General features: G+C 44.8%; 1 protein-coding gene across 1 annotated transcript; it reads left to right on the top strand.

Moving 5' to 3' along the window:
- Positions 1-3098: 3098 nt before the first annotated feature.
- Positions 3099-24408, top strand: slc25a43 (solute carrier family 25 member 43). The gene is made up of 5 exons (XM_067997259.1): positions 3099-3613; positions 7738-7979; positions 11922-12094; positions 16426-16560; positions 22920-24408. The coding sequence occupies exons 1-5, from the start codon at positions 3342-3344 to the stop codon at positions 23136-23138; spliced, it is 1041 nt and encodes a 346-aa protein (XP_067853360.1). The 5' UTR covers positions 3099-3341; the 3' UTR covers positions 23139-24408.
- The last annotated feature ends 1682 nt before the right edge of the window (positions 24409-26090 follow it).

Genomic DNA, 26090 nt, shown 5'->3' with positions numbered 1-26090 from the left:
TTGCTGCAGTGCATCCTGTAGATGGTACACCCTGCAGTCACAGTGCGCCGGTGGTGAAGGGAGTGAATGTTTAGGGTGGTGGATGAGGTGCCAATCAAGCAGGCACCCTTGTCCTGGATGATGTCAAGCTTCTTGAGTGTTGTTGGAGCTGCACTCATCCAGGCAAGTGGAGAATATTCCATCACAATCCTGACTTGTGCCTTGTAGATGGTGGAAAGACTTTGGGGAGTCAGGAGGTGAGTCACTCGCCACAGAATACCCAGCCTCTGACCTGCTCTTGTAGCCACAGTATTTATATGGCTGATCCGGTAAGTTTTTGGTCAATGGTGACCCCCAGGATATTGATAGTGGGGGATTCAGCGATGGTAATGCCGTTGAATGTCAAGGGGAGGTGGTAGGCTCTCTCTTGTTGGAGATGGTCATTGCCTGGCACTTGTCTGGCACAAATGTTACTTGCCACTTATGAGCCCAAGCCTGGATGTTGCCCAGGTCTTGCTGCATGCGGGCACGGACTGCTTCATTATCTGAGGGGTTGCGAATGGAACTGAACACTGTGCAATCATCAGCGAACATCCCCATTTCTGACCTTATGATGGAGGGAAGGTCATTGATGAAGCAGCTGAAGATGGTTGGGCCAAGGACACTGCCCTGAGGAACTCCTGCAGTAATGTTCTGGGGCTGAGATGATTGGACTCCAACAACCACTACCATCTTCCTTTGTGCTAGGTAAGACTCCAGTCACTGGAGTGTTTTCCCCCTGATTCCCATTGACTCCAATTTTACTAGGGCTCCTTGGTTCTACACTCGGTCAAATGCTGCCTTGATGTCAGGGGCAGTAACTCTCACCTCACCTCTAGAATTCAGCTCTTTTGTCCTTGTTTGGACCAAGGCTGTAATGAAGTCTGGAGCCAAGTGGTCCTGGCGGAACCCAAACGGAGCATCGGCGAGCAGGTTGTTGGTGAGTAAGTGCTGCTTGTTAGCACTGTCGACGATACCTTCCATCACTTTGCTGATGATTGAGAGTAGACTGTTGGGGCGGTAATTGGCCAGATTAAATTTGTCCTGCTTTTTGTGGCCAGGACATACCTGGTCAATTTTCCACATTGTTGGGTAGATGCCAGTGTTGTAGATGTACTGGAACAGCTTGGATAAAGGCGCGGCTAGTTCTGGAGCACAAATCTTCAGCACTACAGCGGGATGTTGTCGGGGCCCATAGCCTTTGCTGTATCCAGTGCACTCAGCCGTTTCTTGATATCACGTGGTGTGAATTGAATTGGCTGAAGACTGGCTTCTGTGATGGTGGGGATATCAGGAGAAGGCCGAGATGAATCATCCGCTTGGTACTTCTGGCTGAAGATGGTTGCAAACGCTTCAGCCTTGTCTTTTGCACTCATGTACTGGGCTCTGCCATCATTGAGGATGGGGATGTTTACAGAGCCTCCTCCTCCCGTTAGTTGTCCACCACCATTCACGATTGGATGAGGCAGGAATGCAGAACTTTGATCTGATCCATTGGTTGTGGAATCGCTTAGCTCTGTCTATAGCATGTTGCTTACTCTGTTTAGCATGCATGTAGTCCTGAGTTGTAGCTTCACCAGTTTGGCACCTCATTTTTAGGTACGCCTGTGCTGCTCCTGGCATGCTCTTCTACACTCCTCATTGAACCAGGGTTGATCTCCTGGCTTGTTGATAATGGTAGAGTGAGGAATATGCCAGGCCATGAGGTTACAGATTGTGCTGGAATACAATTCTGCTGCTGCTGATGGCCCACAGCACCTCATGGATGCCCAGTTTTGAACTGCTAGATCTGTGCTGAATCTATCCCATTTAGCACGGTGGTAGTGCCACACAACACGTTGGATGGAGTCCTCAGTGCGAAGACGGGACTTTGTCTCCACGAGGACTGTGCGGTGGTCACTCCTACCAATACTCTCATGGACAGATGCATTTGCGACAGGTGGATTGGTGAGGACGAGGTCAAATAGTTTTAAATATTTTCTTTACTTATTTTCTCTTCCTCCCTAGACCATTTATTTGAGAGTTACAAGCAACATCCAAAAAATGGTCTCTGATTGTTTGAAAATCCTCCCCACAGACCAGTTTTCAGCCAGTTGACACATAGAAGTGTAAAGACTGACTCAGTCCCATCAGAGATGTGACCAAGGGATGGGCAATAAATGCTGGCCTCGCCAGCGATGCCCACATCCCATGAACAAATAAAAAAATCAATCTCAAATGTAATTTTTCAGCATCAAAGTCAGCATCAGTAGAAAAAAGAAAGACTTGCATTTATATAGCACCTTTCACGACCTCAGGGCATCCCAAAGCACTTTTTTAGGAATGTAATCACTGTTGTAATGTAGGAAACGCGGCAGCCAATTTGCGCACAGCAAGGTCCCTCAAACAGCAATGAGATAATGATCAGTTCATCTGTTTTAGTGATGTTGGTTGAGGGATAAATATTAGCCAGGACACCAGGGAGAATTCCCTAGCTCTTCATCAAAATTGTGCCATGGGAAAGACGGTACCTCCAACAGTACAGCACTCGCCTGGAGCCTCAGCCTAGATTATGTACTCAAGTCTCTTGATGGGACCATGAACCCATGACCTTCTGCCTCAGTGGGCAAGAGTGCTACCAATTGAGCCAAGGTTAACACTTGTAAACAAGGATGAGGGTTTTAAATTCAGTGCACTGGGAGATGGGAAGCGATAAAATTGAAAGTTGCATTACACCATGGATGAGGTTATCTCATCTGGACGTGATCACACCACCTGTACCTCGAATCGTTCCCTATATTTGAAGATGTCTGGAGCCATTTACATAGAACGAAGCTCACTTTCCTTACTAGTTACAGAGTTGGGTGATGGCTTTACAGGATGTTCAGGCTAAGCACGTAATGCAAACGTCTGAGCAACGCTCGGATTTTTTTGTTGATGTGATGGCCCAGCTGAGATAGTTCGGTCTGTAGACAGTAACAAGCAAACTTGCAAAGAGTCACCATTTTACCGTGTTCAGGAAACACGTCGGCAGCAAATGCATGAAGATCGGATCAGGATTGGTTTTTTTTTTAAAACGACAAAAAAAAAACATTTTTAAAAATGCATTGAGTCGAGCTTTAAATCTGTCACCGGGCACCGAAGTCCAGCCCCATCGCCCTTCGTCACCGTCCTGCTTCCTGATCCAACAAAATTAAGCCGCCTCCGACAAAGCTGTACGTCGCCGGCCGATCGCTTCCAGCGTCTCTTCTCCCCACTACTTTGCAGGTCCCAGCAGCCGGGAGGCGACCTTCGCTCGCATTCCCTTCCTCCTCCCCCGGGGAAGAGAGAGAGAGAGGGGGAGGATGGCGGTGGGCAAACGGGACTCCAGGATAACCTACTGCCAAAGCCTGGGATGCGGAGGCATGGCCGGGGTCTTCAGCCGCACTCTCACCTGCCCGCTGGACGTTATCAAGGTGTTGAGCCAAGTGGGGACCTTCCACACCAAGAGGGGATTCCTGGGCACTTTCCAGCTGCTTTACGAGGCTGAGGGGCTGCGGGCTCTGTGGAAGGGGAATTGCATAGCCTGTGTGCGGCTCTTCCCTTACAGCGCCGTACAACTTTCCGCTTACAACAAGTAAGAGACATGACCGTAAACTGCTTGTACATTTCACTTCAAAATGGTCAGGAAATATACTGGGCTAAAATTGGGGAATTTTGCATGTTTTCAATTGACATATTGATCCAATCGGATACTTTGCATTTTGTACAACTTTTAGAAACAATGTTTAATAAAAGGTTTTAAGTAAAGGGGGAAAGTTTGGGAGAGGGCGATTCTCTTTATTTTTAGGCTGTTGCTCAGATTGGGAGCTGAGGTTAAGTCCGTTCATTGACTTTCTGTTTGGGACTCAGCGATCACGCCTTTGTCTGCGTCCAATCCCAGGCTAGGTGTCACTCAGCAGATACTGACGTGCTGTAATGAGAAGGGTTCAGCTTCCGGGTGTGATGGTACATTAGCAAATAAATCTGGCATAAATGCTGGAAATATGCAACAGACCCGTGGAAGAAGGGAAGGGAAGGGTTAAAGTTTCGAGTGCAGAAAAGGTATATTCCCAAACATTGACCTGTCTTTTTACAGATGCTGACACACCTGCTGTACGTTTCCTGTTCTTATAATAAAATGTCACGTGCCAGTCAGCACTCCGGTGGAATTGCATAATTACATTAGGAACAGGAGTAGGCCATTCAGCCCTTCGAGCCTGCTCTACTATTCAATTAGATCATGGCTGATCTGTACCTCAACTCCATTTACCCGCCTTTGCTCCATGTCCCTTGATACCCTTACCTCACAAAAATCTATTGACCTCAGTCTTGAAAGCTCCAATTGGTCCACAGCCTTTTGGGGAAGAGAGTTCTAAATTTCTATTACCCTTTGATTTCACTCCTATTTGGCCCGGCTCTAATTTTAAGATTATTCCCCCAGCTGAGGAAATAGTTTCTCCACATCTACCCTATCAAATCGTTTTAACATCCAATTATTTCTTAAACGATTCCAGGATTTTTGCCTATACTACTCTATCTAGAAGTTTATTCCACATGTCAATTACTCTTTGTGTGAAGAAGAATTTCCTGGTATCAGTCCTGGAAATAGTTCAACTTCTGGAGTTTAATTTAAAGGAATCTATTTAAAAACAATCTTTTTAAAAAATACCTCGTAGATAAATTTGGGGTTTGCTTTAAGAACCAAAAATATAAAGCAAGGAGAAATTTTCAGGGCTACGGGCAAAGAGCAGGGAGTGGGAGTAATTGTCTTTCGAGGAGCCGACAGACATGATGGACTGAATGGCCTCCTTCTATGCTGTAACATTCCACGATGGGAGGGATCATGCTCCTGAGTAAGCAGGAGTCACCGGTTAGTATAGAGCATTTGTGGGGTAGGACAAGATTGTGCTCAGCTGAAATGCCCTCCATGGTCAAATATCCAGGTGACACTTGTGTCTAGGTTCGCATGAAGAATGATGAGGTACTGGAGGAGTGATGGTTCCCATGGAACCCCAGGAAGAGTCAGTTTTCAGGAAAGGAAGGAATAACTACAGAGAATGAATGGGTCTACATTTAACTGTTGTAGTTAAAATTAGCGTATACATTTGTCCTGTTTTAACTCTGCTGTTACTGATTGTGAGTGGGATATGTTTGCTACATAGTAACTTGGTTTCCAAAACAACATAAAATCAACCACTGTGTGTGTATTTGACATCTCTCTGCTATTGGTTTATGAACAGTTTTCAATATTATTTTAATATCTTACAATAAAAAAACGAATTCCCACAGGTCCTAATATTAGAGTAAAAAGCAGCACCTTTCAGCTCCTTTTTGATTGAACATTTGCAATTTTCACTTTTTATACAATTTCCTGGATAGTACAATTGAGTATCTTCTATTTTCATTCTTGCACCGTGCAATAGCAGGAACTATAAATAGAAAGCGAAAACTAGACCAGTTTGTACCCTGCTCCACCGCATGCAGTCTCTTTAAACGTATAGTTTGTAATAACAAGGCCCTGTTAAACTATGCTTTGATTAATGGTAGATAACTTAAGACTGTCTGCATCACTGGAGTGGTGGATTCTAGTTGAAGTTCTAGGTTCTCATTCTGGTAAAGCCTTGTGTCAGTAACAATTGAATCATATCACTAGTGGAAAACCAGTCAGATGACATAACAGTACAAGACAGACCCAGTGAAATGAAAAACTAACAAATTGTTCCATTGTTGCGGAACTCCTGATGTAACCAGTGTGCAAAGTCTTGTGGCCGAGAAATCGCAGTGGAAACAAAGGGCTTCCCTTCCAAAATTGTACAGCCACTAGGTTTTCCATTTCCGATATACCATAAATAAAAAAATATTTTGGATGAATATTTGTGTTTAGCGGCTGAAATACTGGGCAATGGAGAATTGACACTTTTGATTAGCCGTAGGATTTTGGAAACCCTAACAAGATTGCTCTTTGGAACCTCCCTATCCAGCTTTGCCCCTTTCCGTTCTGCCACCTGGGTCTCCAAAAAGAGCGGCGCCAATTCAAAATTCTCATCCTTGTGTTCAAATCACTCCATGGCCTCACCTCTCCCTAGCTCTGTAACCTCCTCCAACCCTACAACCCTCTGAGAACTCTGTGCTCCTCCAATTCTGATCTCTTGCGCATCCCCAATTTTCTTTACTCTGCTATTGGTGGACGTGCCTTCAGCTGCCTAGGCCCTAAGCTTTAGAATTCCATCCCTAAACCTCTCCTCCTCGTTAACTCTCTCTTCTCCTTTAAGTTGCTCCTTAAAACCTACTTCTTTGACCAAGCTTTTGGTCACCTGTTCTAGTATCTCCTTATTTGGCTCAGTGTCAAGTTTTGTCTGATAAAGCTCCTGTGAAGCGCCTTGGGACATTTTACTACGTTAAAGGCGCTATATAAATGCAAGTTGTTGTTGCCAATACTCAGTTTGATAAAGGTTATCGACTTGGCATTTAAAATATTGGCAATGGAATAGGCACTTCCACCATGAAAGGCAACCACCCTGACTCCTCCTACAAAGCAAACCATGATCCCCAGACCTGATTGGATCTATAATGTCATCAAGTTCCTGCAGTGATAGTTCTGTGTTTCCCCACTATAGCCATGGCTGAAAGTTAGGACAGGAACGAACACACACACACACACACACACACACACACACGTTTGAAAACTCTAAGACTGAATTGTGGTACCCTCTCAAACACAATTGACAGGACGAGTGAGAGAAACAGCTCCTACTAGCAGTGGATTGTTTTGGAGGAAAAAAACAGGCTATGTGATTGTACCTATCCATTTTATGTCTCTTCCTGTGTGTTGCATTCTGTTGTGTGATAAACTGCCACTTGTAGAAAATCTAGACCAATATGGAAGCAGAGCTTTGTCATGCATCAAATAGGAAAAATGTCTATTATATTTTTTCTATGACTTTAGACAAATATAAGTAATGGGAATTAAACATTGGCGTCGGGAATAACTGGAGATGAGGAGACATTTTTTTACACAGCGAGCTGTTATGACATCAAATGAGGCAAACCATCCAGGAGAGATGATTCATTGAATGTGCCTCAAACAGGAGTTTTGTGAACTGGCTACCCTCTTTTAAAGATACAATTCATAGAATCTTACAGCATAGAAGGAGGCCATTTGATCCATCGTGCCTGTGCTGGCTCTTTGAAAGAGCTTTCCAATTAGTCCCATTCCCTTGCTCTTTCCCCATAGCCCTGCAATTTTTTTCCCCATCAAGTGTTTACCCAATTCCCTTTTGAAAGTTACTATTGAATCTGCTTCCACCACCCTTTCAGGCCGTGCATTCCAGATCATAACAACTCGCTGCGTAAAAAAAATTCTCCTCCTCTCCCCTCTGATTCTTTTACCGATCACCTTAAATCTGTATCCTCTGGTTACTGATCCTTCTGCCACTGGAAACAGTTTCTCCTTATTTACTCTATCAAAACCGTTCATGATTTTGAACGCCTCTATCAAATCTCCCTTAACTTTCTCTGCTCTAAGGAGAACAGCCCCAGCTTCTCCAGTCTCTCCACGTAACTGAGGTCCTGCATCCCCGGTACCATTCTAGTAACAGAATTTTTATGCTGTCATTAACTATTGCTGGTCCAGATTTTTAGGCAGATCAGTTTTCCAAGCTGTAAAGTGACATCAGTTACCAGGATCCTCTTTTGAGATGTTGTCTGTTTGTTGCCCAGGTTTGTAAGCCTGTTCATGGATGACTTTGGTCACATCTCCCATTGGAGTGCCGTTGTGGCAGGGAGCCTGGCTGGGATCATGGCTGCTGTCCTGACTTACCCAACAGAGCTAATTGAGACCCGCCTGATTGTTCAGAACAGCGCAGATCCCACCTACAGAGGAATTGTCCACACTTTCCACACCATCTACACCAAGGAGGGATTCTCAGCACTTTACCGAGGGTCTTCGGTAACAATACTGGGTAGGTAGGCAAAAACGTTGGTACAGAAAGAAATGTCCTTTCTTTCGTAGGTTTGTTTTGGAGCAGGAGAGTTGTTGCTGTAAATACTTAAGTCATCAGACAGACTGTAAGTACTTCTAAGTTAGCTGATCCTTGGCAGGGTGAGGTTAAGAACACTACAGTTGGCCTTATTAATCTGAGTTAGAGGGAGGAAAATCAGCTGAGGCTCTCACTCTCAATCGTTATCTGTCAATCCCTGATGCGTTCAGGCGAGGACAGGATTGGGTTTGACTTGGATGACCCCTCCCCTACATAATGCCGGCCGACCCTCACTGCCAACACTCGTATGTGAATAATGGTCACTTGGGCAAGGTGACCAGTGTCCAGGAAAGGAGATGAGCAGGGGTGAAAATTGATGAGAAAAGAGGGTGGGGAAATGGAGTAATCGAAAGAAGGAAGGTGGAAGGGTAACGTAGCTGATGTACTAACAAACCCCACCCCCTGGGTGCGGGGACATGGGTTCATGATGAGGAAGACCAAGCTTGAAAAGAGCTCCTCTCCACAAGGAGAAAGGGAAAATTGGAGAAAAGGTTAACTGGGCTTTCATGGTGCCAGCCTTCCACCCTTCCCTTGAAGGAGCTTTTCACAGCTGGTTACAATTGGGCATTCACAGGCCGCATGTTTGGATTCTCAGTCAGAGCTTGGCCCGGGGGAAGGGGAGAGTGGGGACTCGAAGAGGAGGAAAAAAGTTGGAAATAAGTGGGATAAAAATAAAGGTAGAAAAATGAAATGGGTGAGAAAACAGCAAAACCTGCTTTATGTAGGGGTTTCATTAGGATTGGCTTTGGCCTATTATGGGATTACTGTCCTATTATCAAATTTCCTGGTTCCGTGCACATTTAATACCTGAGTTTTCAAACTGGTACATTGGACTTGAGGGGGTCCCTGGGAGCCCGTCAGGTCACCAGAATTTGGGTACTTGGGTCAGAAGCACAGTGACCTAAATTTTAACCCTACGAACAGGTGAGTTGGGGGCGGGTGGGAAGGTAAAAATTGTAAAAAAAAAACTAAACCCCAACCCCAACCCGCCCACTTCTGGTTTAACGGAGGCAGGTCAAGGGGTGGGTGACCAACCTGCTCTCAGGAGGCGGATCGGTCAGTGAAAGCTTTCAAGGAGGCCACAGGCCTCCATTTTTACAGCTTTTTTACTTTTTCCCCCTGGGGGTCGGGATTCCCGGGCCTTCTACTTCACGCCATGTGAGAGGAGGCGAGCAGGCCTGAAACTGCAGGTAAGTGCCCTTATAGCTTGTGGGCCCGGAGGAGCAGGAGTGCTTCCCCCAGGTCCAACAAGCGTACCTGCAGCGAACCACCGCCCCCCCCCCACGATCTCTGACCGCCCCCATGATCTCCGATTCCCCCCCGATGACCACCACCCTGATGTGCGACCCCCGATGACAGACTCGCAATGACTCCCGACCCCGATGACTGATCCCCCCCTCCAACGACGCCCGTCCTCTGATGACCGACCACCCCCTCCCCCGATGACTCCAGACCCCCGATGGCACCCAACCCCCAATGACTCCCGACCCCCCACCCCCCCCCCCCCCCCCGATGACTGACCCCCGATAACTCCCGACCCCCGATGACTGGACCCCACCAATGACCAACCCACCCCCCCACCCCCATCTAAGACTTACCTGCTCGCATCTGCTTCCTGGCTCTTCTCCCGTCTGACTGACGGCCAGCCTGTCAATCTGGCTGGCCTGTCAGGTGGGAAACCAACAAAAAAAAATAAAAGACGTCCTTACGCCAAAATCGTATGGACGTCTGGGGAAACCCATATTTCTGGGTTTCCCATCACAAATTCTGCCCCTCTCACTGTCCCGGCTCCGGGTTAAAATTAGGCCAGTGTCTCGAGAATTTTGTATTCTATATTTTTCTGCATCCGTTGACATTACCAATTTAGTTCTGTTGCTGTAATAACAATCATGTCTTTTTTTTAAAGGAAGAACATGCATTTATATAGCGCCTTTCATGACCTCAGGACGTCCCAAAATGCTTTACAGCCAATTAAGTACTTTTGAAATGTAGTCACTATTGTAATTGTAGGAAACACGACGGCCAATTTGTGCACAGCAAGGTCCCACAAACAGCAATTTGTAACCTCCTCCAGCCCTGCAACCCTCTGAGAACTCTGCATTCCTTCAACTCTGGCCTCTTGTGCATCCCCTACTTCCTTCACCCCACCTTCAGCTGTCTAGGCCCCAAGATCTGGAAATCCCACCCCCCCCAAACCTCTCCGCATCTCATAGAAACATAGAAAATAGGAGCAGGAGTAGGCCATTCGGCCCTTCGAGCCTGCTCCGCCATTCAATATGATCATGGCTGATCCTCTATCTCAATACCATATTCCTGCACTCTCCCCATACCCCTTGATGCCTTTTGTGTCTCCATCTCTCTCCCCTCCTTTAAGACGCTGCTTAAAGCCTACCTCTTCCACCAAGCATTTGGTCACCTGTCCTAATGTCTCCTTTGGCTCGGTCAGTTTTTGTCTAATTACACTCTTGTGAAGCGCCTTGGGACATTTTACTACATTATATAAATGCAAGTTGTTGTTGTAGCTCAAGAATATTTCTGGCGGAGGCTTGGTAATACATAATGTGTGAGGTGGTGAATGAGTTGGAGGGAACTTGAGAGTGGGAGAGAGAATTTGTGAGCACATGTTAAAAAGAAAAGGGAATTTGGAAAAAATAAATCACAACAAAGCGGAGTTTAAAAACCAAAGCAGGCCTGTGGCATTATCTGTAGTTACCAGCAGATGGTGTTGTGACTGAGATTTCACTTCCCTTCTCTTCCAGTATATGCTACACAGCAGGACTCCACAAACCTTGATCCAGAGCACAGAAGGGGAACTGTGCATGTTGGCAGGCTGCTTGAAGCATTATACCCTGACACTGGCGCCAGTTGTTTAATTGATTAAACGTACACTAACACTGAACACAGCTGTAGTGTTTATATAATGACTTGGATGCTCAAGCGAAAGGTTCTGTATGAGTATTTTATTTAGAGTGGGCCATTTTTAATGATCTAGAAACTTATTTTTTCTGAGGAGATTCATCAATTTTCTCCTCTCCCAAAGATGTTGGTGTCAGCCGTGGCTCAGTGGGTAGCAATCTTACCTCTGAGTCAGAAGGTTGTGGATTCAAGTCGCACTCCAGAGACTTGAGCACATAATCTAGGCTGACTGAATTCCAGTGCAGTACTGAAGGAGCGCTGCACTGCCAGCGATGCCGTCTTTCGGGTGAGACATTAAACTGAGGCTCCGTCTGCTCTCTCAGGTTATGATCCCATGACACTATCTGAAGAAGAGCAGGGGAGTTCTCCACGGTGTCCTGGCTAACATTAATCCTTCAACCAAAATCACTAAATCAGATTATCTGGTCATTATCACATTGCTGTTTGTGGGACCTTGCAGTGTGTAAATTGGCTGCCGTGTTTCCTACATTACAACAGTGAATACACATCAAAAGTATTTCATTGGCTGTAAAGCACTTTGGGACGTTCTGAGGTCATGAAAGGCGCTATATAAATGCAAGTTCTTTCTTTTCTTTATAAATTGGAATGAAACATGCCACCTGAATTCTTGCAGGCGTATTCGTCCTTCTCTTGTTCATTGCTTCCCCATCCATAGTTGGTGATGTGTTGGTTGGTTATCCATTGGTACCATTTACTGACAGACTGCTGCCATAAAATATTCCACCCTAGACTAAAACAAATAAACAAGTGAATCAAGTGTGTAGAGATCTATCGGCCAGTACAAACAGGGCAACATCCATCCACTTGGATATAAATACTAAACTGATTTCAGCACAGAGCCTCAACATCATGCTACAGACCAAGGAGTGTTTCTTTCATAACTGATCATTTATTTTGGTCTCAGAATTCCTGTATTTCCTTTTCCAGGAGCAGTACCCTTTTCTGCAGGTTCCTTTTTGGTCTATATCAATCTGGATAAGCTCTGGAATATGCCCAGTGCGAAACTCACACCTCTCCAGAATTTTGCGAATGGCTGTCTAGCAGTTGGTGTTGCTCAGACTCTCTCCTTCCCCTTTGAAACTGTAAAACGAAAGATGCAGGTGAGTGCTGATCTGAGTTGTGCTTATACACTTATATAGAACCTTGATTAGACTACACTTGGAGTACTGGGCACAATTCTGGTCTCCACATTACGAAAAGGTCATAGAGGCACTGGAGAAAGTGCAAAAAAGATCTACAAGGATGATACCAGAACTGAGAGGTTATAACCATCAGGAAAGACTGAACAGGCTGGGGCTCTTTTCTCTAGAAAAGAGAAGGCTGAGGGGTGACCGGATAGAGGTCTTTAAAATTATGATGGGGTTCGATAGGGTAGACATAGAGAAGATGTTTCCACATGTGGGAGAGTCCAAAACTAGGCGCTATAAATCCAATAGGGAATTCACGAGAAACTTCTTTATTCAGAGAGTGGTGAGAATGTGGAACTCGTTACCATGTGGAGTGGTTGAGGCAAATAACGTATTTACATTTAAGGGGAAGCTAGATAAGTACATGAGGGAGAAAGGAATAGAAGGATATGTTGATAGAGTTAGATGAAGAGGGGTGGGAGGAGGCTCGTGTGGAGCATAAACACCGGCATAGACCAGTTGGGTTCAATGGCCTGTTTCTGTGCTGTAAATACTGTGTAATACATGAGAAATGTGAGTGCTGATCTGAGCTGTGCTTATAAACAACATGAGAAAAGCCCTATGAATTTATTTATGAACAATGAAACAGAGTTTCGCTCCAACAATCCTTTCCATATAATTTTTCACAAGTTTAGAAGTTTTGTTTTTTCCCCAGCACCCTCCCTGCTACAGGCCGGGTCTGGGGGATTCAGTTGCTCTCAGTGCCACATTCTGATCAATTGGCATGTGGTGCCATTGATCAGGATCACAAGATAGTTATGAATGAGGAAAGCCATTCATCCCATTTTAGTTCATTCATGCAGAAAAACCCTAAACTACCCCCACTGCAGCATCCAACGATCACAGCATTTAGCCCAATAATATTCTATTTACACAAGGTACGGTAGTGTGGTGGTTATGTTACTGGACTGTTAACCTGGAGGCCTGGACTAATAATCCAGAGAACATGAGTTCAAATTCCACTATGGCAGTTGGAGAATTTCAAAAAATCTGGAAATAAAAGCTTTCATCAGTAAAAGTGACCATGAAGCTGTTGGATTGTCATGAAAATCCAATTGGCTCAGTAATGTCCTTTACAGGAGGAAACCTGCCGTCTTCACCCGGTCTGGCCTATATGTGACTCCAGTCCCAACGTGGTTGACTCTTAACTGCCCTCTGAAACAACCTAGCAAACCACTCAGTTGTATTAAACCGCTACTAGGGGTTCAAGAAGAAGGCCCACCACCTCAGGGTAACTAGGGATGGGCAATAAATGCCAGCCTTGCCAGCAACGCTCACATCCCTGAGAATGAATTTTTTTTAAATTCTAAATACCAAGCACAACAAAACACATTGATCCCTTGCTAAAGTTATCACTGACTTTCAGAAATCCTGGGCTGCAGTGAGGTTTGAATTCACCACCCCTGGTTTACAAGACTAGTGCTCCGACCATTGAGGTCTGCAGCCATTTGAATCCATCAGATCAGACCGATGAAGCTGGCCAAGATTTCTCTTTTTTTAAAAAAAAAATCTTTTTGTTTCCCACCCCAGTTTTCTCCCCTCTCCTGTCCTCCAGAAGGTATCGGCTCTTGTTGGGTGTTAATTGTATCTATATGATTTATATCAATTAGTGTTAATTCAGGTGGTATTCAGGTAGTGCTTATCAATTGGAGACTCTCTTAGAACATAAGAAATAGGAGCAGGAGTAGGCCACTCGGCCCCTCGAGCCTGCTCCGCCATTCAATCAGATCATGGCTGATCTTCAACCTCAACTCCACTTTCCTGCCCGATCCCCATACCCCTTGATTCCCCCTAGAGTCCAAAAATCTATCTATCCCAGCCTTGAATATACTCAACGACTCAGCATCCACAGCCCTCTGGGGTAGAGAATTCCAAAGATTCACAACCCTCTGAGTGTATCCATCTATATGAGAGCTTATCTAGGGGGTGCATGATGTGTAAGGTGATCTCTGTGAATAAAGGCTTGGAAGCAACTGAAGACCAGGCTCTAGTGTTCTATCCTTCACCACCTGGCGATCCAGTTTATTGCATTGGGGTGCCTCTCCCGACTACCCCACTTGCTGTCAGTTGATGAATAGGCACAGATGCACTGCCAACTTTGTGTGTGAGACTAGACAGCGAGCGTCAGCAGGTTATTCAACATGGAGGGTGGGGGAGGGGGGAAATCTGAGCCTGTCCTGTCCTCACCCAATATGCACCCTCCAGCAGGAGTCACTAGATTCTGATCAGCAGTCGGGACCCTAACCCTGCAAAGTGACCAACTCCTGGAGTTGAGGAGGTCGAGCTGGCTGAAGCTGAAGGCTTTCCAGGTGGCAAAGCCCCAAAAACAGAACCATTGTTCTCAAGGCTCAGCAAACCACGGTTCACTTTTTAACATTTGAATGCTGGCATGCTGTTTCATTTTAACACTATAGCTGGTCTTTCTACCCCTCTCATTTCCTGCCCTCTTTTATAGACATGAACTATTACAGCTAATCGTGTGATGGCAGCCTTCGGTACCTTGTCAGTGACTGGTTAATGTGTTTATCTAGACAGTGAATGCTGGGAGGCCATTCTACTATGAAAGGCATCGCAGCAGAGTCCAATCCTCTCTTCACCTGACATCCATCCACATATACTTTCCAGCGGATAAGGACTAGAGGACTAGGGACCATGGCTAATTTGTGTTCCCTTCCCTAGTCCAAAGGTATCGAGGTCAATTTAACGCCTCCTCTGCTGCCCTGGCTGAAATCAGCTAATTAAGCACATCCAAAAGATTGAACCTGGAACCGTCTATCTAGACCATATGGCTTTGTACATTTACTCACTAGGTCACCAGGGTAACTCTGACAACTCACGTTTCTTTACACTCACTCTTCATCTTCTAATTGCCATCAAGGTTTTCAGTGTGAATTCCTTGTGCTATCTCTGTTTTGTGTGTGCTGTTCCCAGCTGTGTCCACCAGTCAGCACTGTTGGCCATTGCTCTGTCGTTAGCCTTTTCAGATGGCTTGTTTTTTTTTATATAAGGCAGCTTACTCAACATTTTTACAAATTAATCACTTGCTGAGTTTGCAGTAAATGAAAACTCGACGTAGATGGAGACATGTAGCTAAAGCATTTCATCACCAGCTCCTAAACAGGAGGATGTGGTTCCAAGCTCAAGGCACTTCCTTCACTCGGGTGTCCTGATTGTACTTTGAAGGTCAAATCGTACCTGAAATCTATCGTCTCAAAGGCAGCAGGCAGATTAAGTACGCTGAACCAGTACCAGTTTAATTGAGACTTGCCTCATTGCTGGGTTGCATGATGGTGCTGAGTCACTGGTAAATAGGAGATGAATTGTGCATCAAGTTGACTCCCATTCATTACTAATTATGCACTAAAGTGATACAAGCCTGTGATCTCTCACTGCGCTGTCCTTGCACTATAATTGTAATTTAATCAGCCTTAATAACCAGAATAATTTCCATCTGACTCACTCTGATTACTGATATGGACGAAGCATAAATAATTCAATCGCCTACCTCAGTCAGGTCAAGAAATCATTCACTTTCGCCCGTCTGCACCCCTGCCTCAGCCTATTTGCTGCTGAAACCCTCATCCATGCTTTTGTCACCTCCAGACTCGACTATTCCAATGCTCTCTTGACCAGCCTCCCTTCTTCCACCCTCCATAAATTTCAGCTTATTCAAAACTCTGCTGCCCGTATCCCAACTCAGACCAAGTCCCGTTCTCCCATCACCCCTGTGTTCGCTGACCTACATTGGCTCCTAGTCTGGCAATGCCTCAGTTTTAAAATGCTTATCCTCATGTTCAAATCCCTCCATGGCCTCGCCCCTCCCTATCCCTGTAACATCCTCCAGCCCTACAACCCTCCAAGATCTCTGTGCTCTTCCAATTCTTGCCTCTTGCGCATCCCTGATTTTAATCGCCCCACCATTGGCGGCCATGCCTACAGCTGCCTAGGCCCTAAGCTCTGGATATGTTCTTATGTTCTTATTCCCTCCCTAATCCTCTCTCTTCTCCTTTAAGACGCTCCTTAAAACCTACCTCTCTGACCAAGCTTTTGGTCCCCTGTCCTAATATCTCCTTCTTTGGCTCAGTGTCAATTTTTGCCTGGTTACACACCTGTGAAGCCCCTTGGGACATTTTACTAAGTTAAAGGCGCTACAAAAAATGCAAGTTGTTGCTGGGTTCATTCTTGGTAATCTCGCATTAATTGTTTTTGGTTTCCGTGTGTGAACACCTTCTCTCTCGTTGTAGGCGCAGAGTCCCCTGCTCCCCCACTATGGAGGTGTTGATGTCCATTTTACTGGTGTCATGGATTGTTTCAAGCAAATTGTGAAGACAAAAGGTGTTCTCAGCCTATGGAATGGTCTCACAGCTAACCTACTCAAGGTGATAACCGTCTATAAAACCAGTAGTTGTTAGATGAATGGGCAGCTGGAGAAGTGTATGTATTGTGCTATGTTGCAAATGTTAACATTGACCTTAATTTCTCTGTGCTCAATGCAACCACCACAGACAACGTAACAGCTCTTTATCTAAAGGAAGAGCTGTCTATTGGACATAAAAACAATTTGTTATTTTTTTAAATTGGTATCAGTACACGTTGAACTATTATTTAATACCTGTTGGAGTCACACAGATTGGCTCCTGTCTTTAAACCTCTCCACCTCCCTACCTCTCTCCTCCTTTAAGATGCTTCTTAAAACCTACCTCCTTGATCAAGCTTTTGGTCACCTGTCGTGATATCTCATTATGTGGCTCAGTGTCAAATTTTGTTTGATAACACTCTTGTGAAGCGCCTGGAGACGTTTTACTACGTTAAAGGCGCTATATAAATGCAAGTTGTTGTTGTAGTTATTGTCTCTTTAAATTTCACAGCAGTAATTAATAATATCAATTTTTTTTTAAAAATCAGTAATTTAGAATCAATTGGGGGGAATTTGAGTATTGTGCAAAAATAATTTAAATTTTCTGAGATTTATTTCTTCTGATGATTCAGCCAATATGTTCAGCGAGAAGCAGAGTTACATAGACCAGGAAGGCCCCTGTAAAAAGTTGGATAGCCAGGTGGTGAAGGATAGAATACTAGAGCCTGGTATTCAGTTGCTTCCAAGCCTTTATTCGCAAAGTTCCGCCTTACACATTGTGCACCCCATAGATAAGTTCCCTCCTATAAACGGATACAAGAGAGTCCCCAATTGATACCCACCACCTGAATACAATTAACACTATTTGATACAAATCACATGGATACAATTAATACCATGTTTAATCCCCAGTCTGTGCTGAGTTAGCTTTCCTCAGCCGTGATAGTGCTAGAGCCTTTACACTTGGTTTCAATGGTCCCAAGTTGAGGATGGGAAAAATGTTCCCCAGGCAGGTGTTCCCCAGGCGTGATGGCTATCCAGCACCGCCTACTAGAAGGACGTAGGTCATTGCAAGATGACCCATGGTTGGACATCCTGCCAACACTCTTTGTCGATGCTCACGCATAAATAATGGGTACCTGGATAACGTGCAGGAGGGTACAGGAGGCCATTGAACTGTAGCCCAGCCAGAAGTTGTCACGGTCACAAGTAAAGGTGAGGGGAGATAATTGGTGTTAAAGGACCAAAAAAAAATTATAAATTGAGTACTGTACTTCACCAAGGGGTTACATGGTGATGGTTACTGAACAATAGTCAGCCGTGGCTCAGTTGGTCGCACTTTCGCCTCTAAGTCAGAAGGTCATGGGTTCAAGTCCCACTCCATGGGTTCAAGTCCCACTCCAAAGACTTGAGCACAAAATCCAGGCTGGAACTCGACTGCAGCACTGAGGGAGTGCTGCACCGTTGGAGGTGCCGTCTTTCGGATAGGATATTAAACCGAAGCCCCCGCTCAGCTGGAAGTAAAAAAAAAAAAATCCCACGGACCTATTCGAAAAAGAGAAGGGGAGTTCTCCCCGGTGTATCTCTCAATCAACATCACTAAAAGATTGTGGCCATGAAGGCCCTATACATTAAAAAGAGGTGATGGTTTCATCAATGGCTCAGTCACTAAAAGCATCACTTAGTGCAATACTGAATCATACAGATCAGGACAATCCCAGATTTAAGTCCTGGAGTTAGCTGATCTCAACCACTGCAGTAGGTGGCCACTACTGCATTCCCGGACTACAGAGATGGGAAAATAATCAGCCAGGGTTCCCTCTCTTGTTCACTGCCCAGTGACCCCTGCTGGAAAGTGCACGTTCGCTGATGAAAGCATCGTGCTTGGCTGTGATGCCCACAAGAGTTGAATAGCTTGCCAACACTTTTATGAGGAGGAGACACTTGGGCGAGTTACTGAAGGGTTGCCAGCAACAGTGGCTGGGGACTTTCTGTTTTTGTGGCGTGCCAGGCTGCGATTCTCCGCCTATTCACTTTAATAGAAACGGGAGTCGGCCATGCAGCCCGTCGAGCCTGTTTGCATTAATGGGTGAAAATTCACAGGCTGGCAGGCACAGAAATGGAAAAGACCAGCCGATGTCCTCAGGAGAGAAGGCAAGGGGGTGGTGAGAAACTCAAAGAAAAGAACGACTGCATTGGTGGCCCTTGAACCACAGTAAGGTCACTGTGTTGGGACACCAATATTGGTATGAAGTCCACTGCCAGAATAGTTGAATATTCACTGCAGTGAGAGAGGTTTACATTGACCGTTTCAGGCCACAGTCAAGTCAGTACCGGTTTGTATTGGCTCCACTTCTATTAGAAGGTTAAAAAATCACTGCAAGACTTCTTCCGATTAGAGTAGGTAACATGGGGCTACTGACAAACAGCAATGAAGCCAAATGAGCTTTCCACTGAGTTTGACTAAAATGTAGAACATTGTTGTTAATAACAAGAATAACTGAGCTCAAGGGTTGACAAACTCTTCCTTGATGTTGAAGCTGTGTTTTCCGTTCAGTTTATGTGAAGCTTAAAATCAAGGGCTCGGTGGGTCATTTTACCTCTGGGTCCTAGGCTCTTGGCTAAGGCCTCAAACTCAGCACAGATTGGTGGCAGCTATAAGACCCCTAAATAAAAATTATGTTAATCAACTCACTTCTTAATGGATGCCGGCCCACAGCACAAAACTACATTTAATTTGATTCACATTACCGTTACATCATTGGTCTCAGAGAGGGATGGATGGTGTAAGAAATGGAAGGTTCACTTTGGTGCAGAAAGTTTGGGTTAGGATTTGTTGGCAAGGTAGAGTATAGGAAGCTTCAGTCTACATCTGGCAGTCCTATAACTTGACTTGTGGGTCCTTGGTGCTGACAATTGGTAGCCAAAATAGGAAGACCATCCAATCCCAAGCATTGACATTCCTTGATTTGATGAGCATAAAAGCGTAAATCTAAAATATGCTCATTAGAGTGGAGTTATTAGTGTCGCCTACAAGAGTCTCCATCTTAGGGACAGGTCCCTGGACCTGAGAACATTGGTGCTTCAATATTCCATACTATGTAGTGGTTATGATTCCCCATGTGGTAAGTGCCCAATCTTGGTGTGTGGAGACTCTGAATGAACACTTACCCAGAGGGTGTGAGGGGGATAAAAAGTCAAAGTATGAAAGGTCGCTGATTTCTGGTTTTCATTAAAAAAAAAGGTCTGAATCTCAGAATGCAAATTCCGAATCACAAGTAAAAATCCCAAAATCCCAAATAGTAAACATAGAAACATAGAAAATAGGAGCAAGAGTAGGCCATTCGGCCCTTCGGGCCTGCTCCGCCATTCAAAATGATCATGGCTGATCGTCTAACTCAGTACCCTGTTCCCGCTTTTTCCCCATATCCCTTGATCCCTTTAGCATGAAGAAATATATCTATCTCCTTCTTGAATACATCTAATGACTTGGCATCCACTGCTTTCTGTGATAGAGAATTCCACAGGCTCACCACCCTCTGAGTGAAGAAATTTCTCCTCATCTCGGTTCTAAATGGCATACCCCATATCCTGAGACTGTGATCCCTGGTTCTGGACTCCCCAGTCATCGGGAACATCCTCCCTGCATCTAGTCTGTCTAGTCCTGTTAGAATTTTATATGTTTCGATGAGATCACCTCTCATTCTTGCAAACTCTAGTGAATATAGGCCTAGTCGACCCAATCTCTCCTCATACGTCAGTCCTGCCATCCCAGGAATCAGTCTGGTAAACCTTCGTTGCGCTCCCTCCATGGCAAGGACATCCTTCCTCAGATAAGGAAACCAAAACTGCACACAATACTCCAGATGTAGTCTCACCAAGGCCCTGTATAACTGCAGTAAGACATCCCTGCTCCTGTACTCAAATCCTCTTGCAATGAAGGCCAACATACCATTCTCCTTTCTAACTGCTTGCTGCACCTGAATGCTCGCTTTCAGCGACTGGTGTACAAGGACACCCAGGTCTTGTTGCACCTCCTTTTCCAAATCTATCACCAAGTAAAAATAGCTTTGGACTTAATGGGCCAGACTTTGCTGTGGCAGGGTCTGCCGTTAGTTAGACTTGCCCCTGCACCCTTCAGCTCAAAAAGATTTTGCACACAAGGTTGTTGAAAGTGCGAGCTGATAACGGCGCAGCGAGGGAAACAGGGCATCTGGGACCTGAGTGAACAGGGAAACCAACAGTGTATCTCCATAATAAATCAGATTGAAGGATTGAGAAATAAACAACGGAAGGATCGAGCGGAAGAGAAAAAAGGGTCAGAAGCGCAAAGTAAGAAGAAATAAAAAAACTTTGACATTTTTAAAATCGCTCATAAAAATTCAAAACCTGAAGGACTGAGACTCCACGCTTGTAATAGTTAATTTTCGGTGCCAGAGAGGTTGACTGGCAGTAATTAACAATTATCACATTGTTAAAAGTGTACTTACGCTACTAATTACTAGCCCTAAATATCTGCAGCGTTCGTATCTACCGCGCAAATACAGCGACTTCACGACATTCGATGCATGTCAATGGTGAGGCAGACGGTGAGATGCCGTTTTCGCAAAGCTGATGGTGAAGTGGCGCAACTCAGAGAGCAACTTTTGGATAGTCCCATTTAACCGCGCATCTGCCCCTCGCCTGAAGTTGCTGTGCCATTTACGCATAAATATCAGCGGGCGCCATTATCCTCACTGTTATTTTGACAGCAAATTCTGGCCTGGTGTATGTCTCGTCCAGGGATACTCGTGTGTGCATTCTAGCGATCATCTTGAGAGTGACACGGCTGTCAGGCAGGCATTGGGGTCGATTTTCACTTTTCGGTGGCTGACTGCTGGAGCATTCTAGCCTTCCGCCCATCGGTGAGGAGGAGACCCCGAGCCGTTTTGAGCTGCACTCCCCGAACGGGCAACCCGCTGAATCAAACTGGCTGTGGGCAGCATCGGGCAGCTCGGAATACCAAGCTGGCCCACGGGTAGGTCCGGATGGTGAATGTGGAGAGCAGGGTGGGGGGGCAAACCCTGGCTGGGAGCGACCCGCGGTCTTTTTGTGGAGCCGGGAGGACCATTCCTGCTCTTCCTGCCTCCACAAGAATATAACCCAGGGACTTTTCTGAGGCGTTTTTAAAGCGGCCAGCAGTGGTCCCTTTAAGGACCGCTGGTTAGGCCACTCGACGCCAGGACACATGAACAGAGCCTGTGGGGCGCATGCTCTGCTCACTTGTCCCTGTAAACGGCAATCGAGGACCTATCTATGTCATGGGACTCTGATCTGCATAATCAAGAGGCAGACTGTATGAAACAGGCAGGCGCTCCGGCCACCTAGGAAAAGGCCCTTTAAAAAATGGCGGTGGTTGGAGCGTCGGTGTTGACTCGGCCGTAAGTCTACTGACCCCACTTTGAGGCCACTACCATCCCCTTAACGCCGATTTGGCAAAGTTAGAACCAGCCCCGTTGTGTCTTAATGAATGGTGCACCATAATAGAGGAACTAAAAGAGGAAGATGTGGAGAGGGAATGATTTATTGGGAAAAGAAAGATGTTATTCTTACGTTGGAAAGAGTTAACTGTAATATTCGAGAAACTAGGACTGAACAAATGTAAAATTCTAGCAAATGTATGGAACCTGTGTGGATGTAATGTGGACACACAAATGTCATATGGCGAAGTCCCAGCATTGGGAATTGACTTGGTTCCAATTGTTAAGACATCTGGAAAACCTAATGGAGCAAATTGAATTTTCAGACAAAAACACCCAAAAGTCCTGTGAACAGGATTTGGGTCAATACACTCCGTGTTTCCCGTGAAGCTAAATTTAGGACCATTACAAGTCTCTGTCCAAATGTCCAATGATCTGAAATCTGTTTCCAGCGTACAGTATCAAGCTGTTCTGTGTAGTTCATTTTATTATTAATAAGAGATATTGGAACTTACCATAGGGGTCGCGATGTCCTGATTAGGGGCTGAGAATTATGCTCATGGGCTTTATAAAATTCACATAAATGTAGCAACTGTGGGAAAAGGCCTTTGAATTACAGCTGCTACAGAAACAGCTATGGATCAAAAGCTTTATCTGAATTAAGCCTGCGTGAAATCTCTTTATAATCCCAGGAGATACTCTTAGTGAACCAGCTCCTCATCACATTGCTCTCCGATGTACCATGCCCTTCAGTGTAGCGAAGACATATATATGCTAGATATTACAGCTCCCTCACTAAAAGAAAAGCCATATAAAATGTCCTCATGCTTGACTCTCAAGTACACTTGGGGAGAGCTGCCCTATTCATTTTTAAATCTTTATCTTTTGCCCGCTTGTTTTAACCACTGCTCCTAATTCACAGATCGTTCCATACTATGGTCTGATGTTCAGCACGTTCGAATTCTGCAAGCGGGCTTGTCTGTACAAGAATGGCTACATCGTGTCACCTCTAAGCTATCAGCTTATCCCAGGAGTGGACCAGAGTCTGCGGGCCGAGGAGCTCCAGGAACTGAGGAGGCTGATCAGAGAAAAGAGCTTTGAGACTAACCAATCCACTCTGGGCAACAAATGGTGGGGCTGAGGGAAGAGACTTTACAGGCCTGTGACAGGGCACTTGTTACCTCAAGCACAGCCTTCGTTTGGCTCCAATAGAACCTTTCACTTCAAAGACAACGCACTCCTCCTGTTCATGTCGCACCTAGTGTGATGTATCAATCAATTAGCCGCCAAGGTGAATAACAGAGGTGGTATCTGTTACTGAGGTAATTTGGGTCCGTTATTGAATGAGTGGTCCAGCCCCATATTAACAAGAAATGCCCTTTAAGTCTCAAACTTCAATAACTCATCCTACGATTACCTGACATTTCTCATGATAATATACCAGTTAGTTTTCATTTTTACTTACCTTGTTTTCTGACGACAGGCAATGTCACAGTATTGACTGCACCCATGAACAGGTAGCTGGTAATGAGAAATGATGGAATGGGCATTTAAGGTGCAGCATCACTACAGACATAAGGTGCGAGGCGACACGAAAATTATTTGTATGGCAACAAAAAAAAACTTGCATTTACATTGTGTCTTTAACATATAAAAATGTCCCGAGGCACTTCACGGAGAAAATGGACATCCGAGCCAAAGAAAGAGAGATTAGGAGGCGTGACCATGTACATTCTGCCCCCGCAGTGTACGAAGTTAACATTTGCATAGATTCTGAGAGAGTACACTAACACGTGTATCCAGTACTCTTGTTTACAGATGGGTTCGATGCTAAAACAAAATAGTCCAGTGAGAAAAGATGTAGAGAGAGAGACTGAAATTAGCTGCTGTGGATGATCTTTGTAGTTTCTCTGCACAGCAGAGTTCCACTGTCTGAAAGCAAACTCAATTTCTATGGAATTTATTGAGTTGCTAACGAATGGAAGGATTACATTTTGAATCACTGCCCTAACTTATGAGCAAGTATTCACACCAGTTAGTATTACTGAGTAACTCTCATCAGGTCACGTCCCATTCACTTCATTGCACAAACTTGAATCGCTCAATTTAGTCTCCCCTTTCTTGGTGTAACAGGAATAAGTATGAAATCACAGATTTCTTTAGAACATCGTAGCCCGTGCAGACCATGTGATCGGTCAGAGTTTCACCTTCTTAAGCAATAAAGGAATTATGTACTGTAATAACATAGAAATGTATCCAATATTACATTTAGATTATAATCCTTCGAGTTAACCCCTTTTATATTCTTAATGAGGCCAAAGATAGGAATTCTTCTTATAATGTTCTCCATTTTTAATGAGGCTTTAAATTATGTGTCTATTATATGTATAATAAATATTTAAACATTAAATGCGTGTTAGAAAATGTGTAGTTGTCATTGTATATCACAAACTGTCTCAGCATTCTGTGTACAGTGTTTCATCCATAATACCTCTGTGAGGTAAATGATTTATCGAGGTGTGACATCCCGTAACATTTCCTGTGATATTCGTCACCTGTTTATATAGTGTGATTTTTCTTTCCCCCCCTTGCCTGATTTTTCTGAACACCAATGTAAATGGTGGTTGTAGAAGTCAGTCCCACCATTAACCCCTAAGCACCACTTGGCACGTGATTCTTACGTAACCATGGCGTTCCTGCTCACGTTGATCCCATGATGTATTTGCCTGACCAACAAAATGGCGGCAAGCGAAATTTCAGTGTCCCACTTCTGGCCTTACAGTTACATATCAAACTCTGCCACTGAACTGTCTGAGTGACTGTATTTGTCGCTGCTTTGGTTATTGGAACGCAAAAGCATTTGTGTGAGGTACATGTGTACAGTGCAGCAGGAACTGTTAAAATAGCATTGTCCAAGTGTTTAAAATGTTAAAAGGATTTGATAGGGTAGATACTGAGAAACTATTTCCTCTGGTGGATGAATCAAGAACAAGGGGACATAATCTTAAAATTAGAGCTAGGCCATTTAGGAAGAAAGTCAGGAAGCACTTCTTCACATAAAGGGTAGTGGAAATCTGGAACTCTCTTTCCCCCAAAAGGCTGTGCATATTGGGATAATTGGAGCTTTCAAGACTGAGATCGATAGTTTTTTTTAAAATTAAGGGTATCAAGGGATATGGAACCATGGCGGGTAAATGAAGTTGAGGTACAGATCAGTCATGATCTCATTGAATGGCGGAGCAGGCTCGAGGGCCCCAATGGCCTAATCCTGTTCCTATGTTCCAAGCCACAAGCTTCTTCTTCCATGTAAGTGAATGCCACAGAACTTTGGTAAACATATCAGGAGTCAGTCTGCACGCACTTGAGTTCAATTCTCATTTCCACAAATGAAGAATCCTTTCACCTACCTGTATAAATTTTCCTCACAACTACCCATGATTTTTGTCATTTTTTCTTTGCTAAGACGTATCAATAGTCAGGCATGGACTGATGCAGCACTCTCAATGAGATGGCTTAATAGAGGTCTCTTTTGCTACTCTGAGGATCATTTCCTGTTTGAATTTTAACATACATTCGGGTAAGCGTCGGAGGCAGTAGCCCTGACACTCTTGTACGGCTGTGGGAGACTGGTTCAGACAAGCCAGCAATTTTCACAGTGCTGTTTCGTACAGACCTTCCTCAGCCACTGGAGGAGGTTAATGGCCTGAAATGAAAGCCACGGATCACAGCTTTGTAATCAAGGTTGTGCCTGTGCAGGAGTCAATGAATAGGAACCAGCAGAGGAAAATCCAAATGATTTTGCTCCCTCCCTAGGCTGAGGACAATGGTGCCTCTGCCACCCCAGTTGAGATCAGCTAACTCAATCCCTGACCAAAGATAGAACTTAAGACTTTCCTAGTCTGTATGTCCTAGTACCACATCACACAGTGCATTTGCCAATTAAGCAAACTACTCAAAGTATCCAGCGTTAGAATTGCAGTGATTGTTTTTATTACTATAAAACAATTAGTAAGTCAAAAATACAGAAATTTGATGATAGATGGGCAGGAACCTGATGATCTCAGGGACACCCAGGCAGATCCACCAGAACCTG

Source organism: Heptranchias perlo, chromosome 15 (genome assembly GCF_035084215.1).
Source record: "Heptranchias perlo isolate sHepPer1 chromosome 15, sHepPer1.hap1, whole genome shotgun sequence".
NCBI lineage: Eukaryota > Metazoa > Chordata > Chondrichthyes > Hexanchiformes > Hexanchidae > Heptranchias > Heptranchias perlo.
This window is presented reverse-complemented; position numbering and strand designations above follow the sequence as displayed.

What these genes read in the sequence shown, in the direction of transcription:
- slc25a43 (XM_067997259.1), top strand. Translation starts at nt 3,342, where the DNA reads ATGGCGGTGGGCAAACGGGACTCCAGGATAACCTACTGCCAAAGCCTG. An exon ending in CAACTTTCCGCTTACAACAA is followed by an intron (nt 3,614 to 7,737) that starts GTAAGAGACATG and finishes TTTGTTGCCCAG; the next exon opens with GTTTGTAAGCCTGTTCATGG. An exon ending in GTCTTCGGTAACAATACTGG is followed by an intron (nt 7,980 to 11,921) that starts GTAGGTAGGCAA and finishes TTCCTTTTCCAG; the next exon opens with GAGCAGTACCCTTTTCTGCA.